This window comes from Telmatherina bonti (genome assembly GCF_933228915.1).
Source record: "Telmatherina bonti genome assembly, chromosome: 21".
NCBI lineage: Eukaryota > Metazoa > Chordata > Actinopteri > Atheriniformes > Telmatherinidae > Telmatherina > Telmatherina bonti.
The window spans coordinates 27,244,251-27,262,460 of NC_136630.1; the positions used below are offsets into that span (position 1 = coordinate 27,244,251).

At 41.0% G+C, this 18,210-nt stretch overlaps 1 protein-coding gene across 1 annotated transcript in view; it reads left to right on the forward strand.

Moving 5' to 3' along the window:
• The window catches only part of dnah9 (dynein, axonemal, heavy chain 9), a gene marked incomplete at both ends in the record, with an annotated part of 232,712 nt that overhangs the window by 187,188 nt on the left and 27,314 nt on the right, over window positions 1-18,210 (forward strand). The window contains 7 exons of the mRNA XM_079260636.1: window positions 3,237-3,401; window positions 5,270-5,410; window positions 9,000-9,170; window positions 9,342-9,464; window positions 11,430-11,623; window positions 14,250-14,398; window positions 17,969-18,096. Coding sequence (XP_079116762.1) covers window positions 3,237-3,401; window positions 5,270-5,410; window positions 9,000-9,170; window positions 9,342-9,464; window positions 11,430-11,623; window positions 14,250-14,398; window positions 17,969-18,096 — 1,071 coding nt within the window. The remainder of the gene's footprint in view (window positions 1-3,236; window positions 3,402-5,269; window positions 5,411-8,999; window positions 9,171-9,341; window positions 9,465-11,429; window positions 11,624-14,249; window positions 14,399-17,968; window positions 18,097-18,210) is intronic.

Genomic DNA, 18,210 nt, shown 5'->3' on the forward strand with positions numbered 1-18,210 from the left:
TCAGGCAAGTAGAAGGTCACAGTTGACTCTCCCAGACAAACATCTACCACGAAAAACCCACTGTGATATTTCCCTTTCTGCTGCGAGTGCTCGCATGTCACATCTTACCCAAGGACACGCCACAAATCGCTTCCTCTTTAAACCCCCACATGCAGCTTTTCCTCTGCAGTGATGTTAAATTCAGAGGGTGTTAAATTTAAAAAGGCAGAGGCTCAATTAGTTTTAACAATGGAGTAAAATACATCTCATCCCAGCAATAGGAAATACTGTCATAAAGAAAGCAATTAAGCAAAGAGATCTCTCCAACTATCTGCTCCCCCGGAGTGATCCGAGCTAAGTATGTCTTTTATCATGAGCACATTATGGCACAGGAAAGGGAGGTGGGGGCAGCTCCACCCACAAGCCTCTGCAATGTCACAATCATAAGTGCTAGAAATGATTATTTATCTTTGTTTCAGGCACAGCGGTCCACATAAGCAATAAAAATAACAACACAAGACATCAAAATATTGAATAAAGCTTTAATAATCGCTGAAGGTTCCAGTGCTTTGAAAGCACATTGTGTCACTCAGTGTTGGCTTGGTTAAGACCAGTAAAGTTGCATTTTTTTTATAATCATTTCATCAACCTTTGAGTTTACACATAAATTCCTGCATACAGCATATTATTTCATGGAAAGCATGGCTCACACTTGTCCACCTTGGTGGTAAAGACAGTTATTTGCTGGCCTGGAAAGCCAGGGGGCCCAAGTTTGGTCCTTGGGAACTACCATCCTGCAACTGTTGGGCCTTGTCCAGAGTTAGCAAACAAAAAAAGGATAATTTTCTCTAATTTCACCTGCCATCCACACAAAGATGCAGATTTATGTCATAAAAAACGTTGTCCATGTTTTGTGTTTTGTGGAAGTGATGTCATGAGACAGAAGTTATTCTGATTGGCTAGGATTGGGGATCCTAAAGGTTTGATATGCTTATAAATGTGCTTAACAACACAGTTATGCAGATAGGTGTAGATTTGGTTTTGGAAAAAAAGGTCGTGTGGACTCATTATTTTACTGGCTGGAGGGGGAAGATATTTGGTTTTACAAAAACCAGACTACATGTAGGCATGGTCTTAGACGCAGTCCTTATCAAACACACCTGAAACATGGGAATGGCTTGTCACCAGGCCTCTGCTGGATGACATGCATATGAGGGAAGCAATTCAGCTATTCAGGTGTGGATTGCTGGGATTGGCTCTAGCTGACCCAGAACCCTTAACTGGAACAAGTAGTTAAGAAAATGGAGGGATGGATTCTGATGTGTTGGAGAAGAGATAGATCTAAAAGTTGTAAAATGTAGTTCTTGAGGACTGGAAAGACCTGGGAGACCCTGGACACCCCTGCTGTAAAGAAAGGAAGGTTAGATGTTCCAGAAAGGACTGTTTTATCTTCATCTGTTTGTATACCAAACAACATGCCAGCAAATATGTACATGCAGTTTAAAGGCCCTGACAATAGGATTTATTTTTTCCTTTTATTTATTTTCTATTTTCATATAATTTACTTTATGTATTAAAGAAGCACAATGTAACTTTCAAAATGAGATTCTGACTATTCCTGGAGGCCAACAGCATCCTGAGGATGAGAAACTGCACTTCACAACCAAATGTCCATTCAGGCTCCCTTATTTATGTAAACGGGGACGTTTGCTTCAAACGTCACTTGTCACCACCAAGCGGCAACCTCCGGCGGTTAAATGTGAAGCCTATGTGCCAAAAATGGCAGTTCCCCTCTCTTCCACTAGGGGCTAAAAAACAGCAAATCCCCCCCAAAAAACACCAACTTTACAGCACATCATTTTGACGAAGTACAATTGAACAGTGTTCAGAGCATAAGCTGTGATTCTGTTGGAATCCTGTCCCGTGAGATTTTACTTGTAGGAGGACGGGGATACAAAGCATTTGGCATTTCGTGAAGAAGAAATTTCAGTTGCCACTACGGCTGTTGCTGCTGTCCTCATCAGAAGGTGAAAGAATCACCCAGAAGCCATCTTTACTTCAAATAAACTATGTCACTGTGATGTGTAAATGTGAAAAAGAATGTTTCCATTGCACTTCGGCGATATTGTTCTATGTCAATCCATCTGAAAAACCATCTCATAAGAGTGTAAAAACCTTTTTTACACTCTTATCTTAAAACTGCTAATGGAAACATTACCAGTTTTAACAGCTGTTGTAGGGGTACTGACACTATACGTCAGATGATTAACACCCACTTTAAATTCAGTTTTACATTCATGTAGTTCCTAGAAAGGTCATCCCTGCTCCTACTGAGAAGAACGAGCGACAGTAGATGCATGCAGATATACTCGCTCCCCGTGTAGCTTCACATAGACTGAAATGATTACCAGCATAGCAAAACCATCAGATACAGAGGAACACCTTGCTCATACATTTTAATAAACATTTTTACATTGATCCAATTCTTTCCAGGAAGGATCCCATTTTTCAGAAGAAAACCTCCATGTATGCAAATCTCCCACCAAACCATCTTCCTGTAATTACAGTGCAACAGTTCAAAGGTCACCGGCGGTTCTGCTCAGGAAACTTAAATAAAGCAAAGTCGTTATGGAGCAGAACCGAGGAGCCGCCTCAGACTGAATGAAGGACAAGTGGGATGAAGCAGTAAAGAGAGAAAACTGTGCCCTGCCGGCTTTGTTCTCTCCAACCCGGCTTTGAAAAAGTTTCTTTCGCTTTATTTTTTTTTTTTTCACCCAGAACAAAGAAAAAACCTTTGAGAGTCAAAGCTTTATTGGAGGACGGGGAGCAATAATCCATACGGTGAAGAGAGTAAAACCCAGCGTTACGTGCCTACATCCTGCCATTCATTCATAATTAAAAAACATTATGTTTCACAACAGATCAGTCATTAGGAGCCAGAGTGTGTTTGCGTGTTTGCATCAAAGCTCCCTCCAGCTGACGGCCTCCTCATCCTGAGGTTGCTCACCAGAGGTTTGATGTTGGCAACCAGATGGAAGCTGGTTAATCCGTCCCTGAGTGTTCCCTTCATGTGTCCGGATAACCGATGGAGAGCTTATCGATCGGCTCTGCCTCTAAGGCGCCCTTCAGTGTTAATACCTCTCTATTGACCCAACGCTTGAAGATCTTTGGTCGCTGCAGATCAAGATGATGGTGTATCTGAGAAATCCAGTTTTTCTTTATTTTGTTTTTACACAAAGTGTTTCTGTGTCTCTTAGTCCGACCTGACGAAGCAACAGAACTGTTTTAAGATCACGCTGAAGACCCTGGAGGACAACCTGCTGTCCCGCTTGTCCTCCGCCTCGGGAAACTTCCTGGGAGACACGGAGCTGGTGGAAAATCTGGAGACAACCAAACGTACTGCAGCTGAGATAGAGGAGAAGGTTTGGTTCATTTCTTTTAAATACACTCTTTTTAATGGTTGTTTAGAAAATATTGTTGCATAAACAACATCTATGGTCCTGGGCAAAATCTTAGAGGGTCTGGTACACCTATCAGCTATGGCATGGCCAACAACCTGATGTTGAGTAGACCCCCCCCCCCCCCCCCCCCCCGCACCATTTTCCACCTGAAGGTATGCTGAGATTATCAGACCACCAGTAGAAAATCCTGTAGGTCTTGGAATGGACAGGATGGATCAGTATGCATTGTTGTTGGGTTTTCACAGCAAAAAACTGAGGAAAATACAACCAGAACCGACATGGTCTTTCTTTGGTTGGGGACTTTAAGAAAGACCATAGTGAAATGGCTTAAAGCCACTTTCTCTCTGGTCCTGCTCAAAGTCTGTTAAATACTCCACTTGTTCATTTTTCATGATTACATCAACTTAAAAGACAAAATTTCCAACTTGCGGTTTTTATAAAACCCAAGTTTCAAATAAAGTAAAATGTCAATAAAACAACACATTACCATGGAACAGCGTACCAGGTGCTGAAATGGAGACATTTTGCCATTTTAAGCTGAAAAAGGTTGGAACAAGAGAAACAAAAAGCTGGAAGAGTAACAACTGGAGGAGCATTTGCCAGCTAGTCAGGTTAATTAGCAACAAGTTAGTAACAAAAAGGAGCGTTACAGAGATGCAGACTCTCCCTGATAGATGTAAAGTTGGACAGAGGTTTGCCAGTCTGAGGCAAACTGAGTCTAAACATTGTGGAAGATTATCAGAAAAATTATGGAGACTAAGATAATCCCACCATCTATAGGATATAATGTCAAAGATTCAGAGAATCAGAAGGAATCCCTGCATACAGGGACAAGGCTAGATGCTGAGGCTAGATGCTGGTGATCTTCTGCAGTAAAAGCAGACAGGATTCTCTACTGGAAACCAGTGCATGGACTCAGGAAAATTCCAGATATCTGTGAACACAGTTCATCCTGAAACCTACACATGCAGGTTAAAGCTCCATCATACGTGAAGAAGATCCAGAAACACGCCGTCTTCTCTGGACCAAAACTCATTTAAAATGTTCTGAGTGGAAACCTGGATGAAGATGTGGAATTGTCTGTGGACAGCATGGACGGCGTGTCCTGCAGACTAAAGAGGAGAGGGAGCATCCAGCTTGTTGTTTATTGATAGGGATTCATAGATCATTGCATTCTGTGTTTACTTTCAGCTTTTTGTGTCTGTACTTTCATTTTCAAGTTTTTTTGCAGCCATATCTGAACCATGTAATGAGGTAAAGTAACTGCAGTGCAGCTTATTTCCAAGTCCTGCCTAAGTGCCATTCTAGTGCCCTTTATTCTGGGAACGTTTATAAATCACATGCTGAGCAATCTGCATTCAGAATAACTCCTTTCTAAGCAGTGGGCGGCCATGTTTCCTTTATCCTCTCAGTTCGTTTCTCCTTTGTGGTCAGAGAATCTGATCATTTCTGCTCAGCATCTTATCTCTCCCACAGATAAGCTGATGTTTCTGTTTTGTTTTTTCTTTGGAGCCCTTCTGGAAATCTGCTGCGTGGTGAGAGAGTGCTTTCTGTCTGCGAGGGGATGACTAATGCCTTTGCAGATGTTCATTTTACAACTTATTTTGCACAGGCCTTAAAAAGTTAAACATCACCTAATGGCGGATTTTGACGAAGTGTGAGGACGTATCGGTTGGAACTGGGAAATCCCAATGGTTCTGTCCTTCACTGGAGGCTGTTTTACTGGGCTCTACACAGTTCAGTCCAGCTGATTGATGGGATATTTCATGTGCATCATTTCTGTGTCTATGAGGAAGTTTTTCTTTGTGTTTGAACTTTCTACACTGCAGGTAAAAGAAGCCAAGGTGACGGAGGCCAAAATCAATGAGGCTCGGGAGCACTACCGTCCAGCGGCAGCGCGGGCTTCCTTATTGTACTTCATAATGAACGACCTCAATAAAATCCACCCCATGTACCAGTTCTCTCTCAAGGTAGTCCGTCTATTGAGCCATCATGCTGTCTACCTTCCTCACGCGCTCCCAGCGAGCCTCCCTTCACACTCTCTCCTCCTCCGTCCATTTGCTCATCATGTTTTATGCTCTTTGCTCTGTGTTTATTGTGTTTGCGGTTCCCTAATGTTGTTACGTAGAGCTTAATGTCTCTCATATTGTCAGCCGCTGAGCCTGAGAGAAGGCAGCCTGAGATATGGCTTGCAATCACTCTCAACTCTTCACATATCTACTTCGGCTCCAGCTATTTTCCACAATAATCAAATGAAAACAATTCCAGAGGTTTAGGATCTTCGGCCTTGTAAATGATTTGGAATATTGTATGTTTACAAACATATAAAAAAAGTGGACGACTGAAATGATGCTGTTCATCTTACATGATAAAATGGGTTTGTGTTGTCATAGCACCTTTACAAGTTTCCTGTTCAGAAAACACTGTTTAGAAATTTAGCTTTGACTAAATGTATGGTAGGATAAATTTAAAAAAAGCATTATATTTGGGATATGATATATATGTTTACATACAAACACTCACTGCTGACTTCATCAGGTCCACATGTTACTGCTTGTAAAGGCAGATATCTAACCAGCCAATCATATTCCAACAACACATGTAGTCATGGAGACATGGTGAAAACAACTTGCTGAAGTTAAAACCAAGCAGCAACCTCCGGCAGTTAAAAGTGAAGCCTATATGGAAGTGTCAAACATTGCAGTTCCCCCTTCATCCACTAGGGGCTGCAAAAAAAAAAAAAAAAGCAAAAATAAACATGTTTACAGCCTGGTACAAAAATCCATTTTCGGTTTAATAGGTCAGGTTTACCGTCATGACAACTGTGGGGGGAGTTAAGTTTTTCTGACTCCTCCGTTTAGAAGTAATTTGATCTCTAAACTTGGCATAATGAGGGGCGTGTCCTTTGAAAGGTTTTGAATTGAAAGGTACAAAATATCCCGCTTTAAGGAGGAATGTAGAGCAACTGCAGTTTTTAGCCGATTGACAGTGTGATTTAGCTTTAGCCCGCTTACCGCCGTTAGCTGGTTAGCCCCTGTTTACGGTGGCCCTGAAGTGCAAACCAGAACAACAAAACAAAAAACACAAACTACAAAATGGCAACAACATGGCAACAACAATTAAAAAATACACGACAAATGAAAAAACACAACAAATTTAATTAACACTACAAAAAATTCTAAAAAAAAACCCCAACAAATAAAAAAAAACACAAAAAAATGATAAAACACAATGACAAATAAAAAACGACAACGAACTTAGAAAAAGCACAACTATATTAACATACCAGAAGAGGTAGGTACCAGCGGGCAACAAGAGAAATTGCTGATTGGACGATGGTGCCAGACGGCTTTTGAACCGGAAGTTTTTTATTTGTCATTGAGTTTTATAATTTTCTTCATTTTTTTTTTTTTTTTATTTGTTGTGCTTTTTAGAATGTTTTGGTAGTGCTAATTTAATTGATTGCGTTTTTTAATTTTTCATTGTGCATTTTTTAAATTTTGTTGTCATTTTCGATTTATTGCTGTTTTTTAATTTTGTGTTGTGTTTTTTTGTTTTGTAATTGTGGTTTGCACTTCAGGGCCACCGTACCTGTTAGCTTCGGGTTAGCTCTTAGCTACAGGCAGGTCGGAGTTCACTAAATGTCAATCATCCACCATGACACTCACAACCCCACTCTCAGCTCCACCTCTTTGCCCATTGTTTTATTTTCCAGGAGAGTCGACACGCTGTCAAAATGGCGATGGTAGGAACCACTGTTGATGTCACAGAGGCTACATCCATGTTTCATATAATCTATGCTCATGACACACTTTGTTGGGTCTACACCTCAACACCAAACCTTTTGTCTTTTTTCCTCTTGAAGAGCCATTTTCTTTATGGAAAGCTTGAGAAGTTGCTACCTACATGCTTCAGATCTGAAAGTCATTAACAAACTAGAAAAAATGAGCATTTTATCCAGATTGGAAAGGGGAAAGAAGTTAGAATCAGTTCAAACTGTTCAAAATGAATGATTCTTTCCACAGTACATCTTAAGCTATTGGATTTTCTGAATATCCATCAGGTGTGTTGGAGCAGGGAAACACTGAACACCTGCAGGATTTTCAGGAACTATGAGTGACGTCAAGGAGGCTCCGTACATGTTTTATATACAGTCTGTGGTTCAAACTGAGCATCAGAACAAGGAAGGAAGGAGATTTAAGGAACTTTGTACATGGCATGGTTAAGAGTGTTTACGGCAATTTTCAGGCTACAATTCCCACAGACTCACCAGAACTGGACAATAGAAGATAGAGAAATGTTACTGGTCTGATGAGTCTCCAGTTCAGCTCCACATTCACATGGTAGGATCAGAATCTGCTGAGCACAGTGGAGCATCTTCTGATGGAAACTTCCAGCAGGATGATGCACCATGTCACAAAGCTCACATCATCTCCAGCTGCTTTCTTCATCATGATGATGAGTTCACTGTCCTCCAACGGCCTCCACAGTCACCAGATCTCAGTCCAACAGAGCAGCTTTGGGATGTGGTGGAATCATAGACTGTATATAAAGAGATGGATGGAGACTTCGTGACGTCACCCACAGGTTTCTGAAGAGCTGAATTGAAGCTCGGTGGGCAGTTCCTACTGTCTCCATCTTGGCAGAGGCATGCGTGTCGTCTCACCCAGAAAATACAAAAATGGGCAAAGAGGTGGAGCTGAGAGGGGGGCTGTGAGTGTCATGGTGGATGATTGACATCGAGTGAACTTCGAGCTTTCTGTAGCTGAGAGCTAACCCGAAGATAACAGGAGCTAACCAGCTAACGGAGGTAAGCAGGCTAAAGCTAAATCATGTTATTAACCAGCTAAAAAGCGTGGTTGTTCTATGTTCTTCTGACTTGAAGCGGGAGATTGAGTACCTGTCAATCAAAAGGACACACCCCTAAATATGCCGAACTTTGAGATTAAATTACTTTTAAACGGGCGAGTTAGAAAATAATTCCCTCCTCCCACAGTTATCATGAAGGTAAACATGACCTATTAAACCTAAAATGGATTTTTGAACCAGGCTGTAAACATGTTTATTTCTGCTGTGAAGTTGGTCTTTTTAACATGGGAGTCTATGGGGATTTGCTCTGTTTTGCAGCCCCTAGTGGATGAAGGGGGAACTGCAATGTTTGACACTTCCACATATGCTTCACTTTTAACTGCCGGAGGTTGCTGCTTGGTTTTAACTTCAGCTAGTTGTTTCACAATGTTTAAAAGACTACATGTGTTGTTGGAATGTGATTGACTGGTTAGATACCTGCCTTTGCAAGCAGTAACAAGTAACATACAGTAACACTGCATTTCATTTATATTCCACAAACCTGCCAAAATCATCACACACATTACAAGTTAAACGTTTGTGTCCAAACTTATGAGTGGTATTGTCTGTACCATACCACTCATCAGGATAACGTTTATATTAACGTCTAACATTGGTTTTGTTTATAAGAAAGTGGAATTAGTTCCCACTCTGCAGCATCCTTTGCATTGGTACTGAGGTACTGTTGCACCTGCTCCTGTGCTTCCTCAGGCATTCAGTGTGGTCTTCCAGAAAGCGGTTCTGAAGGCCGAGCCGAATGAGGCTCTGAAGCAGCGGGTGTCCAACCTAATTGACAGCATCACCTCCTCAGTCTTCCAGTACACCACAAGAGGCCTGTTTGAGTGTGACAAGCTCACGTACATCACTCAGCTCGTGTTCCAGGTAGGAAGGGGAGCCGCTTTCATCTTCTGCATGGTTTGTTTTGAGAGCAAGTTTGCCATTGAATCAGCTGCTCTTGAGACTGCCAGCCCTGTCTGGATCCAATCAAGTGGAAAGAAGTTGCAGTTTGTGCTGAAAATAACAGCATTGCCCTCCTGTTTGTTGTGTCCCCAGATACTCCTGATGAATAATGAAATAAACCCTGCAGAGCTGGACTTCCTCCTGAGATACCCAGTCCAACCAGGTGTAACGTCGCCAGTGGATTTTCTGTCCAACCATTCCTGGGGAGGGATCAAGGTACAGAGGAAGGGAGTGATGGCTGTCCCAACTATACAGATGAGCCAAAGTTTGTCATTGGATAAAAAGACACAACACCATAAATAACCGAACTGAAACTTAAAGCTTCATTTTTCAGTTGTTTGTTTTAGTTTCTTACAGTTTTCGAAGAAAAAATAATAGTTTTGTTTTTCTATTCTATTTATCTATTCTATTATAATCTATAACATGCCTATATTAGTAATTATATATAGTAATTACACTATATGATATGATGGGATGGCATGAAAGAGGAAGGGATGGATTCCAGTATAAGACAGTGGGAGGGATGGGATAGGATACGATGAGATGGGTAATGATGGGATAGAACAGGATAAGATAGGGGAGGATGGAATATATTTCATTGTTCCTCTAAAAGAACTTTTTTATTGTCTAAATGCAGCAAACATAAACAAACAACATAAAACAGAGAAAACAAAAAAACAAAAATCTGCTTAAATCATAAACTGATGTTTTAGTTCCTGAATGAATATGAAAACGCTCCCTGCACCGTTGCAGGATTCAGCTTCATGGGCTTGACTCACCATTAGTAGCAGGTTCAGAAAATGTCTGAATGAAGTAAAAGGAGAACATGAGACTAAAACACATTAATCTTTCTTAGACTGAAGCCAGAGTTGTATATGTAGAGCTGCACACACAGTCCTGCTATTTTTAATTCTCACTTTGCAAAACGACCGTTCCTCCACCTTGCCACATTAGACGTCCACAATTTCCCTCCATTTTCAGCTTCACAAAGTTTACATGATGTAAGGTGCTCAGAGCTGCCCTGCAACAACTCTTCCTGTGAAAACCGTGGATACTGGGAGAGCTGGCGGCGTTTCTGAAGCCGGCGTTTCAGTTTCACCCTGTATTTGTTCTGAGAGCATGTAATTCTTCCGGGACCCTCTCCGCTCTGTGACCCTGCTGCGATCTAACATGGAAAGGCCACAAGAACAAACTCTGCATACTCCTACCGTCTGTGGAAAAAGCGTCTGGCGCTGCAGTCCCGTGGATGGCAGACAACAAAGGTTCTTCCTCCTGTCAGATCAGTTTAGCAGCAAACTAAACTCTAATGGCAGCATTTTTTTTTTTTTTTTTTAGCTTCTTGTGCTTATAAATTTTTCAGTCTCTTCCGCCTACAATATTAACTCCACCTAAACCCCTCTGCGGGTTCAGAAAGAGACTTTCCCTACTGCACCGAACACACTGTGAATGTCTCAGACCCCGCTAATCAAATCCTGCCACTTGATTTTCTTATCGCTCTCAGGAACATAATCAGTTGGAAAGCTTTAAAGGAGGATGAGATCCTCTGATTGCTTGCTTCTCTTGATGATATTAGCAGAGGATGAACCCCTAGAGATGCAGCGTATTCCATCCCCCGCAGGACTGAGAGGTTTCCACCTGCCTGTTGTAATTAAACAAGCTAAGTCAGGCTAATTTCTAAACCTCTCTACTTGTTGTTGTTGTGAAAAAAAAACTGATTTCTGTTTCAGCAACGCCTTGCTTGTTGTGTCGTCTTATAGTTTAGACAGTATAGATGACGGCACACGTGTGTGTGTGTGTGTGCTTGTCAGGGAGTTAGTCGCTGCTTGAGGCTACGCTGTGTGACACTGCTGTTTTCCACAGATGAGATAAAGTGTCTGTCAGCAGGGGCATCACAATGAAGCCCCCACTGCTTCTGCAACCGATGCATATTTAGACTTCCCTTACCCCCCATGCCGTTATGAAAGGGATCGTGTTTACTCAGCACTTCTGTTGAATAAATATTATTCATATAAGCATAAGGAAAAGATAAGCACTTCCGTTTTTTTTGTCTCTTTTTTCCTTCAACTTTGGCAAACAAAGTTAGTCCTTTTGCTGCGTTTTGTGAAATGTTTCTGAAACTTTCATGTTTATGAGTCTTTACAGCGCAGCAGCACTCTCAGCTTTCCTCTGTCTGTTTTTCAGTCCCTCTGCTCCATGGAAGAGTTTAGAAACCTGGACCGAGACATCGAAGGTTCAGCCAAACGCTGGAAGAAGTTTGTGGAGTCTGAGTGTCCAGAAAAGGAGAAATTCCCACAGGAGTGGAAGAGCAAGAATTCACTCCAGAGACTGTGCATAATGAGGGCCCTGAGACCTGACCGCATGACATACGCCGTCAGGTGAGGAAAGAAATTACAGCTCGCCCTTTCCTGTGTGATCTGTGAAGGATCTCTCTGACCTGTGGAGTGCGGTGAGAAGGGAAAAGGTTGAAAAGCTTAAACTTTGGCTTGTATCAAGAGCTGACAGGACACATACACTCACTGCATCTGTTTGTTACTGAGAAACTGCTGCAATTACAGATGCGAGCAACCTGGAGGAAAAAATCCCACACCTGGTCTAGAAAGGCTGAAGAATCACATTTGGACCATAATAACACGTGGTTAATAGATGCTACTGGGGTCTGCGTAGAGATAATAATATTGTGATTTGATAGGATTTTATTGCAATTCAAGGTTTTTTTAACTAAACTGAACATAAACAGGAAAAAACTTCATAAAAATGAACTTCTCAGCCTTAATTCTGCTCAGACGGCATGGTTTAGTTTAACTTTACATGACTAAACTGCACACCTCATGTTTTCCACACATTAGCATCATTGCTTCATAAAACAGTTGAGGCTGATCAGGTCTGAAGAGGAGCCTGGGAAGAGATAAAGACAAAGGCTGACAAAATGCACCAATTTAAAGTGTGTATGCTATTAGTGTCCAGTCCCATCACCAGTCAGCTCCTGAAAAGAAAACACACATTACAACGCAACAGCACAATCATCTAACAGGAAGGGAAAAGCTCTATGAACCATCCAATATTAGCATGGGTCATAACAAAGCTACAGTTGCATTCACACTCTTAACTCAGCTAAAGCATATGCTAGCTAAGCCCTCTGTTGGTTTTAGCATTAGCAAAGTTGATAAAGCAACAAAAACGAAGCTAATATAATTATGTTCATCTGGAAAGTTACCATTGGAGCCATCAAGAAGGCGTTGACTTTGTATCCCTTTTCCAACACTGTTGTCTCACATTTATTGGATCCAACAGCCAATGAACTACTGCACAGTGACTGATTCATTTAAGTCAGGTGTGTTGGAGCAGGGATACATGGAAAACCTGCTGGATTGTGGCACTCCAGGACTGGAGCTGGACACCCCTGCTCTATACAAATCAACAGTATACATAGTATCTGCAAAGCAGACTGTAAAATTGCATTTAGGTATCAGTCTGTCTGGGTATATTCAGGCACTTTGTTTTTTATTTGAAATGAAAAAATAAATAATTATTGATCAAATTAAAAAACAATTCATGGAGAAAACTTAAAAACGGTCTCCATCACAGAATACTGTATTATATTATATCTAGATGGGTCTGCATCAGTTTACCCTCACTAGGGGTTGCTAACTTCAATTTTTGATTTTTCTTGCAAATACAAAAAAAACACCTAAATATACATGGACCATAGACTGTATATAAAGAGATGGATGTAGCCTCTTTGACATCACCCGTAGATTTCTGCAGAGCTAAATAGAAGCTCGGTGGGCGGTTCCTACCATCGCCATCTTAGCAGGGTCACGCATGTCATCTCGCCCTGAAAATAAAAATGAGGGCAAAGAGGTAGAACTGAGAGGGGGCTCTGAGTGTGGGGGTTGATGATTGCGTGAACTCTGACCTGCCTGTAGCTACGAGCTAACCGAGCTAACTACCACTAAAAACCGTGGTTGTTCTATGTTCTTTTTACTTGAAGCGGCAGATTGGGCACCCGTCAATCAAAAGAACACACCAATAAAACTGCCAAATGTTGAGATTAAATTACTTTTAAATGAGGGAGTTAGAAAAAAATTTTTACTCCCCCCCCCCACAAATGTCATGAAGGTACCCCTGACTTATTAAATGTAAAATGGATTTTTGTACCAGGCTGTAAACATGTTTATTTCTGCCATGAAGTTAGTCTTTTTAACATGGGAGTCGATGGGGACCCAAGTTAGTCTCCTTTACTTATTAAAGCACTCCCTAGAAATGACCTTTCATGGCTTCTTTTAAGCACCCATACATTATTGATTGTCCAAGTGTTCCATATTTCTCAGTCATTAAGATTGAGAAGTGATATAATTGCAAAGTCTGGCCAAATTAAAGTAAAAACAAAATAAATGTGATCATTTTTGTTGTATGTATCAAGAGTATAAAAGCTGTAAAATTGCATTAATGTTTACGATAACCCTCATTTACACATGGAAGCTCTGCCTGAAACATATCTTAGATGGCTTCTTTTGAGTTGTAGTATTTGGTGTCCAAATGTTCCAAAAATCTTAATTCATTGCAAAAAAGGACTAAATTAAGCTTAACATGTCATATTTTTTAACCATTTTTATTATATATATCAAGAGTATAAAATAAAATCTAGAGCAGACATTAACATAGGAGTTGAGAGACCAACAGGTGTAGCTATGCTAACACTAGTGCTAGCAAAAGCTCCATTCATTTCAACAGTATATGTAGCATTAGCAAAGTTAATAAAACTACAAAAAAGTTACATAAGCCCATTTTTTGTATATATTGACAAGTCAAAAAATAAAATGTGTGTTTAGTTTTAAATTGTTAGTTTAGAAGTGACGAAACCCAACAGAAAGTCAGAGTTCATGTTAATATTCTAAAGCAGCTCTCCATCCGATGCACGGCACTTCAGTCCATTCTGCTGTTTCAAGTTCTTCAGTTTCGTAGCTTTTAAGGTGAACTAATCCTCATTCTCCCCTGCAGAGATTTTGTAGAAGAGAAACTGGGAAGCCAGTATGTGATTGGCAGATCTGTGGACTTTGCCATCTCCTTTGAAGAGTCAGGGGCATCAACGCCCATGTTCTTCATCCTCTCTCCTGGAGTAGACCCTTTGAAGGACGTGGAGAAACATGGTAAAGCTCCTGCTTGTTTTATCTTTAAAAAGCCATAAAATTCCACCTCAAAGCCATTTCTGGAATTTTATCAGAGTACGTGTATTACTATTTTACCATTTGGGATGCTCTTTTCAATATTTAATGTAAAAGTTGAGCACAGCACACCTTCATGCATGAGTTCCACTTTGATTGCCACTGCATTAGTGTACCAGTCAGAGCAGCAGCCGTCCCAACACATCCAGCATGCGTCTCTGCTTTGATACCAGCCGTCAGTACCAATGCACAACAGGCTCTGGCTAGATTGAGGGGGATTATACAAAAGGTCATAAATATATTAGACGACACCCTTGGTGTATTAGGGGCAGCAAAAAGTAAATGTCATTGGTTTCGGAGGTACTTTACATTTCTGTTTGGATAATGCGTGCATGGCATTGGGGCACACAGTTGGGATTTTTCACCAAAAATGTGTCAAAAGTCAAAGCTTTTGTACTGACCTGGAACAGGGCACCGCTACAACCCGACACTACCGAATGTGTTGCCAAATAATTCCCCCCTTGGGTTTTTTAAGTTAGCTCTATGAAATATTCAGATGGCAAGGATTGGATCAGTCTGGTGGAACAAAGAAATTTCAGCAGTGTGTCGGCTGTAACACTAAGCCCCACTGCATTTTCAATTATCACTGTTTTGCATCTTGATGATTCATACTGCCATTATTTGATTTCTGTTTCTGCATGAGGAGCCCACTCAGATTAATTCAAACTATAGATTAATTTCAACATGACAGTTATTTTCTATTATTTGGGAGTCTTTTTATGAGAGGTCTCACTCTAAGAGGCAGCAGCAGGTGGTTTAATCTGCCGTATGCGAAATGCAGCCATCATTTCCTACGATGATAAGAGAGAGTGCTCCTCCAGGAACTTCCTGTGACGACCGTGTGATTATTGATTATCAACAGCTTCACTTTAAGCACAGTTGGTCAATTTAAGGCTGAAAGTAACCAGTCGCTCCTGCAGAAAGGGTTGATAGTTTGCAGCTGCCTGAAGGGAAAAGATGGAATTTTTTCATGATTGCTGTGACTATTAGGTTTTATCACCAGTGTCAGGCTTCAATTAGATTGTCTTTAGATAGGTGATGTGATTCTGAATGCTCTGCAGGGGACTAATATCCCTCAGACAAACCTATGGTATCTGCTTGGTTTTGATTTGGAGACTGATATAATTGTAGTGTTTGAGAGAAGTTTCAATGGGGACATCAAGGTGTCCAACCAAGACCGAGTCACTGAACATCTGGTGCTGATTATGGTGATTATCATACATGTTGTGACTTTAGGGAAGATCATTAGTATAATCTTTGTGTTTAATGTAATGCACAACCAGGGCTCTAGAGGAGGATTTTAATTACTTTGTTCACTTAATTATAAAGAGTCATTACAGCTAACTTTATGGTTTGTCTGTCAAGATATTTAGCTGCAACTGACGTGTTGGTTTAACTAAGTAGTTAAAGTAAGTAAAGGTTTTTTTGTTTTTTTTTTAACCTTTCAAGATAAAAATCACAAAGTGCTTCACAGTTAAACACAAAACAACTCAGACAACATAACAAGAAATAACACAAAGTAAAAGCAAGTTTAAAAAGATGAATTTTTAGCTGTTTTTTAAAGGAGATCACTGACTCCACCAATCTCAGGCTGAGAGGAAGGGAATTCCACAGGGAAGGAACCACTGATGCAACGGCTCTGTCACCTTTAGTTTTCAGCCGTGTTTTAACAACCAGCAGACTCTGATCAGCAGATCTCAGACCTACTGGGAACGTATGGCTGTGAATGTTTCTGATATAACCAAATGCTTGGTTATGTAGGACTCTACAAGTTAAAACCAAAATTTGAAACGCACACTGTGATAGATGAGTAGCGAGTGCAGCTGGATCAGGAGCAGGGTCAGTCCTGCGGCAGCGTTCTGGACAACCTGGAGACGGCCAAAAGTAAACAAATGAGAGCTAGCTCTGCTCTACAATCACCACCGTCTCCATCAGGTCCACTTTACACCATGTTGGACCCCTTTACCCATCAGAACTGCCATGATTCTTGGATCCAACAAGCTGTTGGAAACATTCCTCAGAGATTTCCTCCATGTTGACATGAAGCATCACACAGTTGCTGCACATCATGATGAGAATCTCCCGTTCCACCACATCCCAAAGCTGCTCTGTTGGACTGAGATCTGGTGACTGTGGAGGCCGTTGGAGGACAGTGAACTCATCATCATGATGAAGAAAGCAGCTGGAGATGATGTGAGCTTTGTGACATGGTGCATCATCCTGCTGGAAGTTTCCATCAGAAGATGCTCCACTGTGCTCAGAAAGGGATGGACATGGTCAGCAGCAGGACTCAGGTAGGCTGTGCTGGTTAAACCATGTCATACTGGTACTAAGGGGACCAAAGTGGGACAAGAAAACCTCCCCCCACCATCACACCAGCAGCAGCCTGAAGCCTTGATCCTGACGGCAGGATGGATCCATGTTGTCATGATGTTTCCAGCAGATTCTGATCCTACCATGTGAATGTGGAGCTGAACTGGAGACTCATCAGACCAGCAACGTTTCTCCATCTTCTATTGTCCAGTTCTGGTGACTTTCTGTTGTCTTTCCATCATCTCCAACCAGTCTGTCCGTTCTCCTCTGACCTCTGACATCAACCAGACATTCTGGTCCAGACAACTGCTTCTGGTTATTTTCTCTTCTTCTGATCATCTCTGTAAACCTTGGAGATGGTTTTGTGTGAAAATTCCAGTAAATACTCAGACCAACAACAATGCAGCGTTTAAAGTCCCTTAAATCCCTCTTCTGATGCTCAGTTTGACATTTACCATGTCTATGTGACTACATGTGTTGAGTGCCTGCCCTGTGATTGGCTGATTGGACATTAACAAGCAGTTGAACAAGTCAACCTGCTAAGGTAGACAGAGAGAGTACACCACAGGTTTTTAAACATTAAAAACTGAATGGTCACTACTCGACGGAGGTTTTTCCCATTAAACAAAACATGCCTTCCATCATGTACGTTGTGACATTGATACTGTATTTCAAAGATGATGTTTGCTGCTGGGGAATGTTCATGTGAGATGATGGGAATCACAATACATTAAAATAAAAAACCATAACTGTGTAGATTTTTTTCCAATTGTCTAACAATGGTTTTATGTAAAACATAGACCTAATGGTGTGTGTTAATTTGAATCCTAACCATTTTAGTGTGATAGCAAAGTAAGAAAACAAGTCTTGGTTTTAAACATTTTGCTGTATGAGTCTCAAACCACCTAGGATTTCCAGCAAAGTGTTCTGACTGACATAACGATCCATAGTTTGGCATCTAATCGCTCCTTCCTTCCAACTTTTAAGCATTTTTTAAACTGGTTTTAAGACAAAGGTCATTATTACACTCATACATCAAAAGTTTAGCTGTGTTTGAAAAAGAGTCTGTAAAACTCAAACTGTACATCTTTGCATTATAGACTAGTTTAGCTACTTCTCAATCCATCAGTGCACTGGGAAATGTTTTTCCTTATGTAATAACATGATTCTGTTATCCTTCAGGAAAGAAGCTGGGCTACACCTTTGACAACAACAACTTCCACAACGTGTCTCTAGGTCAAGGCCAGGAGATTATAGCTGAACAAACTCTTGATCTGGCTGCTAAAAATGGCCATTGGGTCATATTACAGGTATGGCACACCCAAAAACAGACCATACCGCCTAGAAATGCTTATTACATGCAAAAACACTACTTTAGATCAATGAGAATTATTCAGCCTTTCTTTGAATACCCTCCTGCCTGA